Here is an 18,020-nt window from a genome sequence, read left to right on the forward strand (position 1 = left end):
ACACACACACACACACACACACACACACACACACACACACACACACACACACACACACACACACACACACACCCTGGTGAGACTTGTCACAGTTTGCTCAGTGCAGTCTGAATTCTCAACCCAGTGAAGTTGACGGGGCTTCAGGGTTAAAGTCGGGTGGTTTTACAAACAACCCCCTCCCCTCTTTTTGTTGTTCTGTCCTCCCTCTTGCTACTCTTTCTCTCTATTTATGGTTGGAAAGTTACACAGAACCTAAATATAAAGTCCTCCAAGTGTTTGAAGCAGAGTGGGAGTTCCTACGGCTGTGCATCACTTCTGATTATTCTGTGTTTTGTCTAACTCTCCTCCTTTGTCACGCCTTATTAAAAGTCAGAGAGATAGACAGACAGAGAGGAATGATGTTTTTTACCCATTAGTGGCTGAACACTCCAACTCTTTCACTCTGTGCACAGTATGCGAGTGAGGTTCCTCATCGAAGCATGAATGTTCCATTTTGTTATTGTACAAATGTCAGTGTACTGAATTTAAAATGCTTCTTGTGGAGTTACGCACAAATACTTGACAGCTTAATTACTGCTGTGTGAATGGTATCAATGCCATGCATTGTTTGTCCTTTGTGGAGTAGTTTACACTTTCACCATGTGTAGAAATGTGTGTGTAGACAAATGAGCCAGTTCATCCCACAGAGGAGCAGCATGATTTATGATTTCTATTAATAAGCCCACTTTTAATTATGAAATCTCTCTGAACAAACCATAATCGCCCACTAAAATAATGACATCAGAAAAAAACTGCATATTTTAATAATAAATGTGTTTCCCGTGAAGCGATAAGTAGCACAGAAAATAGATCATTAAATATAATTTCTCACAGCTTAGAAAGAAGACATGTTGTTTTACCATTGAATTACTATCTGAAATAATTCCTCGCAACGTGTTTATTTCAATTTTAATTTCAGATGAAAGACCTCATGGTCCTTTATAATACTGTAGTTTGACTTTGTAGATTAAGTTCCCATTGGCTGACGTTTTCTCTGCTTTCTTGTCTCTAGGCTTTTATCCATTTCCTGTAGCTATCTCTCGCTCTATGTTCTCGCAACTAGCTATGGGGAGTGTAATCAGCCATGTGCAAAATGTTCCCTCTAATATTTCCTTCAGCATTATTTAGCAAAAGCAGTTAATTGCATTCAGGGTTCAAGCAGGGTCTCAGAGTTCCTGAAAACCCATCATCAGAATATGAGATGTTCTCACTTTAGTTAGAGGCTTTGACCAATAGCATCACACATGATATTAGACCTTATGGTTTAATGAAGTCGTACGTTTTGATGTCTGAGGTTTGAGCGAGCTCTAAAGCTCTTTGTGGTTGCCATAGTTACCGAGTAGATTGGCGCTTGGGTAATGTAGCCTTTCAGAAAATAACAGTGACAAAAATTGTAATTGTTAAGTTTGAGACTGAGGGAGAAAAAAGGGGGAAGAGGAAAGTTACAATTCTTAAGTGAAGGTTGATCCATGAGAAGTAACACCTGGAAATGAGGCAGGAGGAGATATCATGTGACCAAAGAGGAGAAGGGAGATGAGGTAAACAATGTAATACATTTAGGAGAAATTGGCAGGAGAGTGGGCTTGCAGGTGAAAAGTTCAGGCAAATGAAATTCCAGAGTTTCAGTCAAATAAAAGGTTTACTGCTACAGAGGCACAATAACAGGTTAAACCTTCACACTGCACTGCTGGAAAGCTCTGCTAGGAGGCAGGAGAAAGGACTGCCATCACCAAAATCACTCCGTCTGTATCCCCCCTCCTCATAACAGCGCTCTCCTCCTGCATGTAATGACATATAGCTTTTTTTAAGACTTGTTTTCAGCAACAAGCTTCTTTCACTCCTCTCATCCTTTCATGTTGAACTACTGCCAGGAGATACAGTGCTGTGTGTGTGAGTGTGTGTGTGTGTGTGGCCTGAGGATACAGTGCTGTGTGTGTTTGTGTGGCCTGAGGATACAGCGCTGTGTGTGTGTGTGAGTGTGAGTGTGTGTTTGTGTGGCCTGAGGATACAGTGCTGTGATTAAAGAGGAGGGGAACAAATGTGACTTGTTCTAGATCCTTTCTTCATCTAAATGAACAACTTGCCGTGCCAGCCGCAGGGAGGCTGAATCACAAATATTAACATGGTTACAATGTGACCGTTTGCGCTCTCAATGACACATCATTGTGTAAAATACAGACCATTTCCTACATTTTATTTCCCTGCTCATACATTCGTGGGTGGGAGGGATTGTAACTGAGACAGTTGATGTTGCAATCTCATTTTTGTTTTCCAACTTGTTAGTTGTCTTTGAGAAATTCCAGCGAAAACCCCAACCGACTGACTCACACAGGACTGGTGTACAAACTGTGAGAACTTCAAAGTTCTTAGAGTTTAAAGAAAAGTTCACAAATCCCTTGAACTAGTTTGCTTTTTAATTGCTTTTCATGAACTATGAAGTTTAGGCAAATTGGAGCAGTTGATTCAAAAGTTGGGGTTTGTGACCTTTATTTTTTCCTAATAACTCCTATTACTCTGTATGGCGGTGTTTTTATGTTGTACTTTATTGGTAATTAGCAAATGCTAGCTAACAACTTAGATGATCAACATTATACTTGTTGCACGTTGCCAGGGCCGTCCCTCCCTACAGGCCGATCATGCAGGCTGCATGGGAAATATATATTTCGCGCAGGGGGCCTCGGCTTATGAGCTCGGCTTGTGCGCAGTTCTCAGCGCAGTTCTCCGCGCACCCCCCCCCCCCCGGCTGACACGCGAGAGTGAGAGTGAGAGGTGACAAGGGGAGCACGTCTGTAACCCGACACCGTTGCAATGAATCGACATCTGACCAATCACGGCTTTGATACGGCCACTAGTGCAGGTGAAGAGATGTCGGCGAAAAGACCGTTTCAGTCCGGCGCAAGCAAGAGGAAAAAAACTAAAAACATGAAGAAACTAGAGCATCACTCGAAGGTGTGTTATTGTATGAGTCAAATGTACAACTTGTGAATGTTGTATAAGTCAAATGTCAAACTTTTGCCAATTGCCATATTAAAACATCAGCTGCAATTCACAACATGAAGAAGGCAGTCTCTGCATAGCATATAGGCTAATGGAGATGCAGTTATTTCCAGCATTCTTTATTTACCATTCCTCATCTCACAATGTCGCTTGGGGCCCCAAGTTGGCCAGGGACGGCCCTGCACGTTGCCATTGTTTTAGGAGCATGTTAGCATGCTGATATTAGCGATTACCTTAAAGCACTGCTGTGCCTCAAGACACACAGAGCTGCTAGCATGACTCATAGCAATGAGACTCGTGTGTACTAAACAAACTCTGAGGATTGGCATGATAGATTTTCCCTGCAGAGAAAATATTCTGATCATTTAAAAGAGGAGATTATGTCCTTGAGACTTCATGATGAAATGTAATTGAAGTGTTCGTCTTTGTTCTTCCTCCTTTTTCCATCTTCTGTGGTTATTTGTTATGCTTGACTCTGGCTTTTGGGTCTTGTCTTGGAGTTTAACAATAGGCTGAGGTCATTTCCAGGTCAGTCTGACGAGGTTAAGAGAAGCCTCTCGCCCCGCCTCAGCTGATGCTAAAATCTGTGTGTGCTTTCCGTTAAACCAAAGTGATTTAACCGGTCATTGGTGGCTATGAATATGAATAAGAACTAATATTTTATTCTCAGCCATAACTGCTGTTGATTCTTCCAGAAGTAGTTTGCCTGTTAAATAGGTTAATCGTCCATTTACAGTAGGTGTATTTCCGCTATTCCTAAGAAATGCAGTGGAGGTCACAACGGACTTTCAGAACGGAGTTCAAATGATGGGAATGGGATTTAGCATTTAGATTTATCTCGAATAGAGTGAGTAAGCCATGAGCCTTCTTTTTACATTTCTGATGTTTAAGTGGCCAGGCAGATGTAAATGACTTCCTTTCCATAAGAGCGATCATGAAAGTAAATGATAGTTATTTTTATTATATATTTCGAGGTAGATTGCTCTATGATGTTCCTTTGAATACATGTGTGGACTTTATACAATTTTCCGATGAGATACATTTTCCAAAAACTGATTACGTTACCATCGGGTTCAGCTGTACTTTGTTTTTACTTTAGTGCTAATTATCATGCTAACATGTTAAGCTAAGATAATATCCATTAGCATTTAGATAATTGTGAATTGGAATGCTACTCTGGTGTTAGACTCGTCTTCTTTCAAAAATTAATTTGTTTGTCACTAGCTTTTTAGAAGGTACTAGCTTGTTTTCAAGATACATTCAGAAGTTCCCAGGCGTGCATCCAATACATGATGCAAGAGTGTATACAAAACACACATTCACACACATTTATTCTAAATAAACACTCAGCCTCATATTGTATCATCACTGTGTGCTGCTGTCCATCTGTGTGTTTCATAACCTCCTCTCCCTCTGCTGCATGTTCTTCATGCTCGACGCCCGCACTGTGCTGTTCTGTTTTCTCTTGGAGGGATTTCGTAATGAGCTAAGCCTTCAGATAAAATCAGACCATTGGCACTACTAACTGTATCAGAAACATGCTTTCATCTGGATTTACGCTGTGACGTCATAACCAGTTTTGGCTCGAGTTTGAATCTATTACAGAGAAAATAAACTTCAAACACACACACTAGAGTAAAGATGTTTTCCTCAGTGACAGTTCAAATGCAGAGTGCATGTGGGGCCATGTCATTCATAAGTGTGCATCTGTCTGAGTGTGCTTTTGTGTGTAAGTGTGTGTTGGTCAACTCTTGGCTCCCCAGAGTTAATCTATCAGTTGATGTGATCAGATTACTGTAGATTATACTGACTTTCAGAGGCTTGTACGAGATGCGGTCAAACACGCTAACAAACACACTCACAGATACCCTCGCGTGTGACCAGACTGACAGACTAATGCATGTGAAGTCACAAAGCCGTACATACACAAATATATACACACACACACACGCTTGATCCGAGCTGTTGGGGGATTAACGTCCATCCCATTATCATAGAAGCAGGTGCCAGATCTCTTTTGTGTCCTGTGTTCATCCTGCAGGTGGGATTAAAAGAAAGGGGTAATTGCTCAAAGTAAGGATGTATTATATATTACATGTTGGCCGATATTCCATGTGCTGATATTTTCCAAAACATTTTGGCTGAAATAGAGACATTTAAATAATGTACGAAGATGCTTCTCCACCTAATTGCAGTCATTTTTTTAGTCTGTATTGGAACGTTTTGTACCTACGAATTATTGTGATGGCCCTCTGGCAGTTGCATAAAAACAATGCTTTTTTGCTTTTTGTACAAATAAATGATGAAAGAAACTACTGCAGGGTGCAATATTAACATATCTTCCTGTCATGTTGCATTTCTTTTTTACTATAATAGACTGAGAAAAACTCATTTGAATGTGTTTTATTAAATATACATGAGCTCTGTAGATTGATAAGATGTGGCTTTTCCATCTATGTAAATTCTTTAAGTACTTAAAGTATATCGTTGTTTCCTTTTCACTGAAAAATATTCAAATATATTTTCGATATTGCACGAAGGATATGTTAAGAGCAGCCGTTCATATAAAATCACAACACAGGAGCCAAGGAAGCGTTCAGTACATCATCTGCAAATAGAAATTGTGTTTCTGACATGTGCAACAGGCAGATTAAGGCTCTTTTGAAATCCAACAAAAATGTGAATACTGAAATTAATTCTGACAGCCTCTGTGTGTTCAAATTTAGTTGACTGCAGGTATTTTGACATGCAGCATTTACCTGTCACATTCCAGCAGTGTTACTCATGACCTGTCATTTTCTCCCTGGACCTTTAAGTATTCCCGACAGCCTGTGCTGCTGCGTGACACAAAAAGCCCTGAAATTGTCCCTCTTTTCTCAATGAATATAGTCTCTATCATTGTGTGCAGTAAGATGCTTGATGCTGCCCTACATAAACCAACAACAAAGCGCGAAGATAAACACACTCCGCAGGGACACAAACACCCATGAGAGTTGTTAGGTGGCTCAAACCATGAAAACAAACCCACAGCCTCAGGGGGAAATCCTGAAAAGGGAGATTAAAGCGGTCTGAAAGATAACAGAAAGGAGCTATACCTCACACAGATATTTAAGACCACGCTGTACATGCCTTTATAATATTATCTATTCATAGTGGAGAATTTATGAGATTAACTTCAGCTCTTCTCCCACTGAGAGCAGGGCTGGACAGAAACTGGCTTTACACCACAGTGACAGACGCCTCAACTCTTCTCCTCTGAATGAGATGAGTGTGTTTGTGTGTGTGGCTTCTTTTTTTAATTCAATGTGTGTATGAAGGGCGTCTTTTTGCCTCTGTTTCATGACCATCTGTCAAATGACAGACTAAGCAAACTGCTGCCAAAGTGACGCAGCACAAGAGAAAGAGACAAAGTGAGGACATCAAGTGTGAAAGACAGACAGAAAGAACAAAAGACAGACACATGGAGGAAGAGAAAAGATGCAGGAGGGGAGTACAAGTATACATACAGAGCAGCTAAGCTAAGCTAACTAGCTGCTGGCTGTAGCTTCCTATTTACAGTACAGACATGAGAGTGGTATCAATCCTCTCTTCGACCACACCAGCCTGAAACAGACCTGTGCATTCATGTCATAATTCCCTCATATGATCCCATCTGGAGTTGGGAAGTTGTTCTTAGGATTTCTGTGTGTTTATGAGACTGTAGTCGTTATATGAGAACAAGATGGATGCTAATAAGAGGCTTCGTTGTACATTATCGCTCATTGATATCTGTTTCTGTTGTTTTCAGTCGAGAACTATTTTTTCCGCCACACCACACATTGAATACAGCACCAATTGCAATGTTAACAAAAGTGATATGAGGGATTTGGATCTGCTCCTAAATGTAATGGCTTCTTCCTTTGCCCTTGATACACCCGTTTACCAATTTCTGTGAAAATCGAGCCAGTAGTCTTTCGGTTGATGTCTCCCGTGTTTAGATGTCCTTTTGTGTGTGCACAGTTTTAATCAATCTTGTTTGTGTTTGGCGGCCAGGCAGATAAAAGCTGGGGCCATTATCACTAAGAGGTTTTCAAAGCCATTCATGCGAGTTATAAAAATAGCCCTCCAAAAATCTGCTCTATACTTACCCTCTTCAATGATGTTTCAATCAGCGAGAAGTCATATTTATAGCAACCATTTGTTGATCAATCACGCACAGAGCATTGTTCTCATCAGCTCCCAATGCTTTCTTTCCCGGTGCTATCTGTGATGGACTGCAATTCCCATAAATCGCAGGGGGATTAGATGGGAAGGGAGCAGCACAGATGCAGCTTGAGAAGTGTACTTTAATTATTTTTTTTTAACCACATTTGACTCTTTCCACAATGTTTAGTTCCCATTTTATCTCAAAACTATCTATTGATGAATTACTACAGTTAAAAGAGTAGGATAAAGTGATTGCTGATTTGATCCCAGCACTGGCTCTTCAAACGTGTGTTGGGGGGGGTCACAAGCCTGGCAAAGGCATGGGAGACATGCAACATAATGTACAAAGAATATAAAACATTTTTAAAGTTTTATTTTCTAGTTATTTATTTATCTACAATGTCCCTGGTGGATGGTCAACAGCTGATTGTTCAGCCAGCTGTCTTTCATTTAAATCTTCTTGTGAATTGATTGTAAATAGAGAACAGCTGCTTGAACTATCTACCTATCAAAGATCCTTCAGTAGACTGTCAGCAGGTTGTGTTACATATTTAATAACATGTGGTACTATAACACACATCGCTGAGTCACAAACGATGGTATGATCCCCCATGAGACACAGATTCCCAATGCACCTTGTAGCCCTCATGTTAAAATGCTCATAATAGCCTGAATAATATTGGCATATCCCACATGTCTCAATCACAAAATATTGCTATGGAATTAGGCCTAATTCGGAAGATGCTGTTTACATAACAGCTGTTTACATTTTTCTAATTTGGAATATTTGCATATTACAATAAAAGTGTAATATTAGTGTGAACGTAGTCAGTGTGGGAAACTTGAATGAAACGGAGCCATTGTTAATGTCATCAGTATCACCAGTGCTGTTTGTGCTGGTTCCATGACACACTGACACACCTACATGGGCAGTTGGTAACGTTATAACTTCCACATGTGCTTTATTTATAGGATTTTAAGGAAAGGTCTGTTAAGCAATGCCACTTTTGCAACACTGAGTTAAGGACTGCGCCATATAATATTGCGCCATTTCATATTGCGCCATTTCATATGTAATACATTTGCCTCATTGTAAAAGCAGAAATGAAACCAATATAATTTTACGGCTATGTTCTTCAGCAGTCCTGGTTTTATAAAGTGCTTTTGGAAAGTGAAAGTGCATGCATTAAGGAACAGACCTGTTGTCTTTGTGAACTTGCCAAGGACTCCTTTGCATATGAATCTGCACATGAGATGTATACTCTGAAGGTCTTTTCTCATGAAACACAGACTTACACTGATTCAAGATACAACTATTAAAGTATCGAACGGAAGAACTGAACTGTGGATCGTGATCGTGAGGCAGACATGCATGATAAGAAACAGGGGAAGCTTAATGAGGCTCAGAAAAGATTAAAGACATGACGGATGTAATCAACTTGATGGATACTCATGCTCATTAGCTGCTTAAAAGGGTCTTCAAATTGTGTTAGTGATATACTTCCAACCTGCAAAATGTATTTCTTTCTCCAAAGTTGTCAGCGCATTTAAATGTCAGTATACTTGCTTCACGGTAAGTGACAGTCTAGAGCAGTGAAGATTGAAGGGCAAAAAGGTTTCTTCTGGTTTATAATCTCCATCTGATCAGCAGTAAAGGTGAACCTTTTTTTATCACCAGCTCAAAAAAGAAGCCCATGAAACCTTTCAGTTTGAGGAGTTGAACATAAAGTGTCAGAGAGACAAAGCAGCCCCCGTAGCAAAAGTCTGAAGCCAATTTGGAGCTTTGTTTCACTTGAAAACGTGTCCTGTTTTCCCCTCAGAGCCTGTCAAACTGTGATTCTGCATCAGGTATACTGCCAGCCCTCTTCCTACACTGAGTATTACCATCTGACTGTTCACGCACTCAGCTCAGGGTGTCCGCGGGGTCTTCAAAAGGATTCAAAGTTGATAAATCAATTTAGCGAAAATTAAGGCTATTAAAAAGTATTAAAAAGTATTTTCCAAGGTATTACATTTTGTAACTTGTTTTCAATAAGTATGGAAATTGTCCAAAGAGGTTGTATTCTACAGTTTGCCTGAATGTAATCATTGCGTAGGTGTGTAGTGTGATTCTGTGTAGTTTATTTATGGCATCCCGTTGGATTTGACGTCATCTGAACAGGACATCACACGCTCACTGCTTGATAGCGTGCGAAGGTCCGTTTACGCCGGTTGTTAAACAACATCGTTATGGGGAAATGCAAGTCTGCGTCCAAATGGTTGGAAGATAAGGAGGAAGGACAATCAATACTGTATATAGTAACTGTGAGGTAAAGTGTGTCGCCAATGTAACCGGTTAAAACTCCAAGTGGCGATGAGGTCTTAAAATGTATGGAAAGGGTCTTAAAAAAAGGTCTTAAAACTAAGGTATTACATTTGACTTCAGGATTCCTGCATATACCCTGAAGCTGTCATAAACATAAAGAAATTGATTTAATGTAGGTTATATTTTTATAGAGGTTGTGGGTGTTTCAGTTTCAAATGGGTATAGTTTCAGAGTAGGATTGACACGCTATTCACTGTAGATAAATGTAAAGGCCTAAAAAGCATGATTTAAATAATGTGAAAATCTCTTTTCTACTTGTCAACGCTTCTCTCTGTATAGTTAAACTGATGAACACTGTTTGTGGTAGTCTCTGAAGTCACCCTGACATTGGCTGTCCTGAAAGAAAACAGATCAATGGAGCATTGAGGAGAGGCTGAAGGTGAAAGGTAACTGCAGAGCAAATAATAAGGTTGGAAAATAGTTTTCTGAAGTGAAGGGCGACGAACAGGACAGAGAATGAGCGGCGCTAATCACTGTGACTCTGTGTATCGATCCAGTGGCTCTTAATGGACACACGGAGGGGTGTGTCATCGGTCCATTTGGAGACGCTGAATGCTTGAAGTGTGTTTCTAAATGCACCGGTGGACTGGATGAATGAATGACCTGATTAATGAAAGGGAGGAAATGAAAAGAGGAGATAAAAGAGTGGCTGAATGAATGGATGACTTTGCCAAAAGCCTGGGCAATATATGCATTTAATATAAATGTTGTGATATACGATTCACTGCACATTTCTTTACAGTAATTTGTCATATTCTTTACATATTTCCTTTTTTCCTGTATATTTATATTTCCTGTAAACATTACAATAGTTTTCGTGGTAAATATAAAATGTGTCTAATGTGTAATCTTACCTGGCAATCGCTTGATTCTGATTTGAGACGAGTGATAAGATATTTGATCATGTTTAGGATATGGTAATAAGTGTTGTCTATTCCTGATTTTAAAGGCTGCTGTTTGATTTGCTGTTCCCCCATTAGTCATTATATCCACAGTAATGCTGATTAAGGATTATGATTTTTTAAAGAAAATCACATAATGGAAAACATTTCTGAAAACATCAATGGTCCACCCTACAATATCATCAATGTAGTTGATCAAATAATTGAGATATTTGATCACCCCGCCTTACTTTGCTTATATCAAACCACTGCACACACTCAACAAATCAGTTCAGTCTGATTATCTGGCTGTGGATGACTCAATGAGTGGATGAAACATGAATGTGAAAATGGAGGCTGTGGCTCAGTGGTTAGTGTGCTGGACTTCGAATCAGGGGATAGCAAGTTCGAGTCCCACTGCAGTCAGCATGTCGTTGTGTCCCTGGGCAAGACACTTCACCCCAAATTGTTCCTGTGGGGATTGTCCACAGTACCGAATGTATGTAAGTCGCTTTGGATAAAAGCGTCTAACAAGTGACATGTAATTTAATAATGTAATGTAATGAATGAATTGATTTATCATTCAGTGCTTCGCCAGAAGACGCTTTTGATGTTCAACTTGATCCTGTTGCCTAAATGGATTTAACTCGAGTGGACTCAGCTGAGCTCTGGTCTCACATGGTTTTGATTTATAATGAAGTGAAACAACGAGGAATCATCTTAAAAAGAAAAAACTGGTTTACATCGAGTTGGTTTTCTTATAGCGTGGTAATCTTCAGCAAACAGCACCACATGATCCTAAAAAAACAGATGTCTGTGTGTTCTGGATCATGTGCCTCTCACCTGCTGAATGTTTATTTATTATCAGACTAAATGGTGTGTATCCGGGCTAATCTGTGTGTTTGTTTTCAGGATGAATGGGGCTCCAGTGACTCGTCGAGTAAGAGCAAAGCTCACATCTCTGACGACAAGACTAACGGCCTGGAAACTCTGCCGCCAGGTACGAAACTTCATCATGCACTGCAACCACACAATGCCTAAACAAGCTAATGTATATTTCTGTTATAGCCAAAAAGGTCTTAAGTATATATTCTTTTATCATATCTATAACCAGGATGTCTGACAAATATGTGCTTCAGGATCTGGAGAGATTTCAGTGTGTCATTGTTTCTGCTCATGATTATAGTAAAGGAAAAGGACAAATACATCCCAGCTGTAAAGCATGTGCTTGGCTGACACTGTACACCACAGTTATGTATCCAGAAAGACACATCATGTCCCCTCAACCCAAACCATTTCCTTTTTGAAATGTGGTGACATAGTGGCTTACCATGTTTAAATAACCACTGGGAACAAGAAGACAATTCAACATTCAATTCAGCTATTGAAAATAATTGAAGTATCTACTTTAATCTCGCCTCAAACCCAGCTACGCGTCTCCACCCAGGCTTTGAGAAACATTGTTCCAGAGTCCGACAGTCGCAGCATCTGAGCGTCGATTTGTCATTCAGCTCTCGTCCGTGCCCAGACTCAAAGCCGCCCCTCCCTCACAACCCTCTGACTTGTGAAAGCTGAACACACACTCTCTTATCTGATCCAGCGGTGGAAATGGAATCCAATTTGAATGTTGAAGTGGAAGCATTTTAACTTCAGGGTGACTCGATTACAACGACACCAGGCAGCGAATCGCAGCATCCCTCACAACGCACATACACACTTAAGACGAGAAGAAGGAAAGAAGTATAAAATAAATGAAGAAGTAGGAGACTGTAAAAGCGAATAAACCAAATGAATATAGTCCCCAGAATAAGTATACGTCTGCTTTAAACAATTCAATTGTGGCACCTAATAAAAACAATTATCCTCAAATCTTCATTCTAAAACATTTATACTTAGCAATGTACCAAGTCAAATCTTATCAGAGAGAGGGGAGGAGATATGAAGCAAGCAAAGATATTTAGTTTAAAATAATAGAAACATATAACAATATATCATAATGTATTTGTTGATTTGATTTTGTGTGAATAATCTGAATATGCAAGTAATTTATTTCATAAACACATACCGTGAAGTGAACAGGAGGCTACTGTATTTGCCTCCGACATGTACAGAAGCAAACTATAAAGTAGCATAAAAATGGAAGTAAGGTGGTACCTTAAATTGTACCCAAGTACAGTAATTGAGTAGCCTGCTGAGGATGGAAGATTTTGGTGATCAGACTATAAACTATTTAAATTTAAACTGACTACTCCTTTCTCTGATACAAAAACACAAAATCAAACCACCAGCTGGGTGTGGATACCTGAACCTGCTTAAGAGAGTATTTGAAAATCGATATGTATTAATCTCACTGAGAAATCGAACAGTTCATCTGCTTTCTTTGGTTTAGCAAACAAAGAAAAGAAGGCTTGAACAAGTGTGTGATAAAGACTTTGGAAGCCTAATTTAAATACTCACAAAGTGAGAAGTTGAAACATTAATTTCACTACATTAATTACTTGCTGCCACTAAACAGAGATATCAGCAAGGACATCTCACACTCGCGTACCGCAGTGTCTCCGAGGCGCCGCTGACAGTCGCAGGCGAATCAGCATTGTGATTTTCAGCTAATTAACATGCCAGACACATTCACATGCTGTCAGCAGAGACGCATGCACACACACTCCTGCTCGTCAGGCTCCAGGTCCCACTGTCTGTCTGCCTGTCTGCCTGTCTGTCTGTCTGTCATACACACAGGCATCCATACTGAGGGGTAGTGTAATCTCACGCTGCCATATGCTAAACACAAGTCATTAGCATAGCAGCTGCACCCGGCTAAGTAGTTGCATTATTATTCGTGTGTGTCTGTGTCTCAGTAGTCGGAGATGAACTGTGAAATTAAACATGAGAACTTTCTCTGTTTGGCGTGCAATGATCTTCTTAATCTGGTCAGACACAATGTGCTCCGTTTGGATGTGTGTAAGGGGGTAAAGATGTTTTCCAAACTTTTATTTTTAGGCCTCAGTATATTACTTAATTCACTAGGATTTAATTAGTGCAGTGCATAATACATTTGGTATTTTCTAGCTTTGCCACAGCAGTTCTGGCCTTGTCTTCTGAAAGCTGCACAGCTTCTCATATAAGCATCACAAGTCTCATGTCAGCTTTGCTCACTGCCGTGCTGCCGCCTGTCAGGCAGCAGCTTGAAGCGGCGAGGTTTCCTTCCTGTCAGTCGAGAAGGATTCATTCACCAGGCGGGCTGCTGCCTACACTTCATATTCCGTCTGATGTATAATCCCAATTATTCCTGAGACACATTTTTTGCCTTTTGTGAAGGTTAACACTTCATGTTTTGTGGCAGCTTTTATTTGTGGATACGCTCTGCTTATGTAATGTGTATTTACCAAAGAGTTGCATTGTGAATGTGTTTGCATGTGGTTCTCAACGTTTCAATAACAGAGTGTCATTCCCCCTGTCTTCCCCTTTTATCACCGTCACTATAATAAAGACACTAGTTGCCCGAAAAACCCTATTTGTTCTTTATTCACAACAGCCTTTATATTAATTCATGATTAAAATGTATACATCAATCCTGTAACCTGTCAGTTTTTCCCAAAATCCATCTTGTGCTGGATTTGTCTTTGAATTATCTGGAATTTTCTTTACCATTTTTTAAAGGTCCCATGTCATGGCCATGTCTACTGATCATAATTCCATTGTTGAGGTATACTAGAATACATTTATATTGTGCAATTTTCCAAACTCACATTGGTTTCTCATACAGCATCTCTGTATAGTATGTGTATTCACTCTCTGTCCTAAACGGCTTGTTGGAGCTCCGCCCCCCCCCCCCCTCCCTATGAGCCCAGTGTGCTCTGATTGGTCGGGACGTTGCGAGGCTCGCTGCTCAATGATCTGGCTTACTGGTGTGGTTTCCGGGTCGGCGCTACAGCGAGACAGCGCGAAACTCATCCTGAGCACACACAAACACTCACAGCCGAAGTAAAAACAATAAGTGTGGCTTGATATTGAGTAAGAAAAAGGTTTATAAACGCTGTGAGAATGGGTCTGCGGAGAGCATTTCTCCGCGATCCCAACTCGTCTATTACCAACCAGGGAGCTCAATGCAAGTCAATGGGACTCCCTGTTAGTGGAAAATGTACGCTAAAGGTCCTGATGTGTGAGGAGCTCCGCGGATTGGTCCATTTTGGCATGACGTCATGCGGTTCCCGGACGAAACAAATGGAAAAAGAGAAATCTCCAACGAGGCGTTCTGGGGCAGCATAGACAGGTCTTTTCTGTGTTAGAGTTTTACTCGCTACAGGGTGTACTTTGAGGATTTGTGACTCTGCACACCGTTTACATGCAGTAAAACCTTCATAACACACAAGGGGACGGGTAATAACCGGAAAAGCATGACATGGGCCCTTTAATCATTCCACTCTCCATCTTAGTTAAACCTCAAATGTGAAGAAGAACACAAACAAGACAACAATTGCTCCAACTTCTTTAGACATGTATTAATACTAGATCATGTATTCAGTGTGCCTAATGTTTATGTGTGTGTGTTTCCAGGTAAGGTGCGCTGGCAGGACTTTGACCAGGATCTGTACGTTGGAGCCACAGTGGTGCGAGCGGGTCAGGATCCGTACGCCAGGAACAAGTTCAACCAGGTGGAGAGCGACAAACTCCGTATGGACAGAGCCGTGCCCGACACCAGACATGACCAGTACGTATCTCTACCCTTACACAAACTGTCTCTCTCTCTCTGTCAGGGCTGGGAAATATATTCATGTTCATTTGATATTGTGATACGAGACTAGATATCGTCTCATATTTTGGATATCAAAATATATTTTACTGATTTGAAAGGCTGCATTACAGTAATGTGTGAGTGATGTGCTTTTCGTAAATTTACCAGATTTAAAAAAAAAGTGTCTTTACCCAGAATAAATCCACATTACTGGCAGTTATTTATCTTTTATGTATTTTGTAAAATCATGCAAAATCACCGGTCAACCATACATCTGATCTTGTGTGTATATGCTATCCTTTGCTGTCTGTCTCTTTGACTAATTAGTACCAGACTGGAAGGTCTCTTGGAAACTCCCTCTATTGTGTTGTATCAGACGATATCAGGAAGTAGATGCAGATCAGACCCGTAATGTCTGCTCCATTCATAACACAAACCTCCGGAAACCGCTGTTGATTGTTCTGCTTGTTAAACCAACCACGAGACAGAAATAACCCATAGAGCCATATGTATAGGATCACTTCATTAAAACTTTATTGTGTTTAAGTTGGCTTCATTCTTATGTCTGCCAAATTGCCAACGGCCATACTCGGCCGGGCTTTTGTTTTCTGGCTTTGCCTCAACCTAATATATCATTCAAATAGCTTGCATATAGACTCTTATTTCACTATTCCTTTCTTTTTGCAGTTACTTTTAATATTTACTTGCACTATATTTTTCTGTTTTTCTGTAATATTGTGTTGCACTGTTGGAGAAGCCTGTGACTTAAGAATTTCATCGACATAACTACTCTGTAGCTATGGTTGTATGACTAATAAAGAACCTTGAACCTTGAACCTGCTCTAAAGGGAGAAAAAACATTAATAATTCAGAACCAAGGCTATTTTTCAACTTAAATGTGTTTGTTTATTAAATTATTGAACGCATAAATGCTGATCACAATATGCCCTGATGCAAGAAACTATATTTTTACTAATATTTGACCTTGAATGGAGCAGAAAACCTAGTGTTGTAGTGCTCAATGTTGAACACAATAAGTGAACATACAACACGTTGCTCGTTACAATATGACATCATTTTCAGTCACTGGTTTAATTCCTGCAGATCTATCTCGATGCACACTGTGTGATATAAAGTCTATTTTTATAAAGTTGTCTCACTGATATATTGAGCCAAATCAGACGACTAGACCCATTAGCCTACTAAAAGATCCGGACGTGTCTCATATTGATCTGGCACTGATGTGTCCCTTGCACAGCACGCAGCAGCACTGATTGTTGAATGTTCTCCAGAACAAAAACAGCCTATTGTTTTCAGGCCCGGGCTGCCTCATCAGTGCTTTTTTTGCATCTCTTTTAAATCATTTTGTTTCTATTTCTCATTGTTTTGGGTAACAGTGTGTTACTTTGATCTTTCTATACTTAATTTTGCTCTGTGGTTGTTCTGCCCCTTTTTATTTATGTTTTGTGTTTGTTTGTAGTCAGTTTGGCTGTCTTTTTGGTAGGCGCAGCCCGGTTTAAGAGGGCTGTGACGTCAGCGGCCCGTCTTTGGTTGCGTTTCCACTTGGCCTAGTACCGGCCGGCGGGTCCTAATTCACAGTTTTTCTGGCCTCATAAAATCGTGGGTCTAGGGCCAGAGACAACGAGGCTGAGTCGGGCTGAGTATGCTAAACTAGAGAGAGCGTCGCTGGCAAGGGGGCAACAACTACAACAAGATGGACATATTTGACCGTGATTTAATTGTAATACACGTTTCAAAATGATGCCGAAGTAACAACATACTGATACCGGTTAGTAAAAACCATGAATTAATGCTTTGTCAAGTCTGCAGACAGACGGCAGGCGAACAACCTTTTAAAATGCTTGTTTTCTAAATGGAGATTGGCTAAGCTAACGCAGTATATCCTCCGACCGTCCACACTCACAACAACGGCCTATACAGACATAAATAAAGCAGCGACTGTATTCACCATGACACAGGCAGTCTGTGGTTTGTACTTGTTTAACTTTTGTCTAGTTTCTGAACATATATGAGGAGTTGTGAGCTCTGAGTGCTAACAGCTAACGGCTGTGTTGTTTTTCTGGGGTCCTCTGAAGATCACGTCACGGCTCCGCCTACACTGCGTTACTATAGATACTGCCCCAGTTCCTAAACTGTAATGGAAATGCGCCATAAAGTGAGCCAGTCCTAACGAGGCCCAGCCATACCGAGCGAGGCCGTGTAGTGGAAACGCGGCATAGTGTGTCTTTGTAGTCATTCTGTGCCTCTTGGTGGTTATTTTGTGTCTATCTGTAATAATTCAACCTCTTTGCCTAGTCGTTGTTAGCCTTTCTCTGGTCTTCTAGCAGCTGCACTGCATCCACTTGTAGTCGTTGTGAGTCTTTTTGTAGATATTTAAATGTCTTTCTCGGTCATTTTAGGCCTCCTCCTGCTTTTTGTGTGTCTCTTTGATTGACATTTTGTAGGTGAATGTGGGGGGGGGCGGCCTGCAACACTCAATAATCCATCAATAGATACAGGGACTAAAGAACCGTACACACCATGCTCACAGACTTTCAATACCAATGTGTACTGTCGTTCTATATGTACTGTACCTATGTGCTATACAGTCCGTACATCTGGTTTATGTTTCAGCCTCCAAGGCCAACCTTTCTTAGTTTCTTTAATTGAAGCTGAAGGTTCATTTTCTAGAACTGGATTCTTTCTCTGCACCCAGAGATCTGCCTGTGTGACGTTTATATATTTACAAGGACAAGACATCGTGATTTCTTTGTCCTCCACGTGGCTCTTTGTCTCATGTAGCATCCTCTCATCCTCACAC

At 40.5% G+C, this 18,020-nt stretch overlaps 1 protein-coding gene across 8 annotated transcripts in view; it reads left to right on the plus strand.

The window, feature by feature from the left end:
- galnt2 (UDP-N-acetyl-alpha-D-galactosamine:polypeptide N-acetylgalactosaminyltransferase 2) overlaps positions 1 to 18,020 on the plus strand; it is a 58,219-nt gene that overhangs the window by 21,489 nt on the left and 18,710 nt on the right. For all 8 annotated transcript variants that reach the window (XM_034116002.1, XM_034116005.1, XM_034116006.1 and 5 more), the window contains exons 2-3: positions 11,380 to 11,467; positions 15,022 to 15,175. In XM_034116002.1, the coding sequence (XP_033971893.1) occupies positions 11,380 to 11,467; positions 15,022 to 15,175 (242 nt within the window). The remainder of the gene's footprint in view (positions 1 to 11,379; positions 11,468 to 15,021; positions 15,176 to 18,020) is intronic.

Source organism: Trematomus bernacchii, unplaced genomic scaffold (assembly GCF_902827165.1).
Source record: "Trematomus bernacchii unplaced genomic scaffold, fTreBer1.1, whole genome shotgun sequence".
Taxonomy (NCBI): Eukaryota; Metazoa; Chordata; class Actinopteri; order Perciformes; family Nototheniidae; genus Trematomus; species Trematomus bernacchii.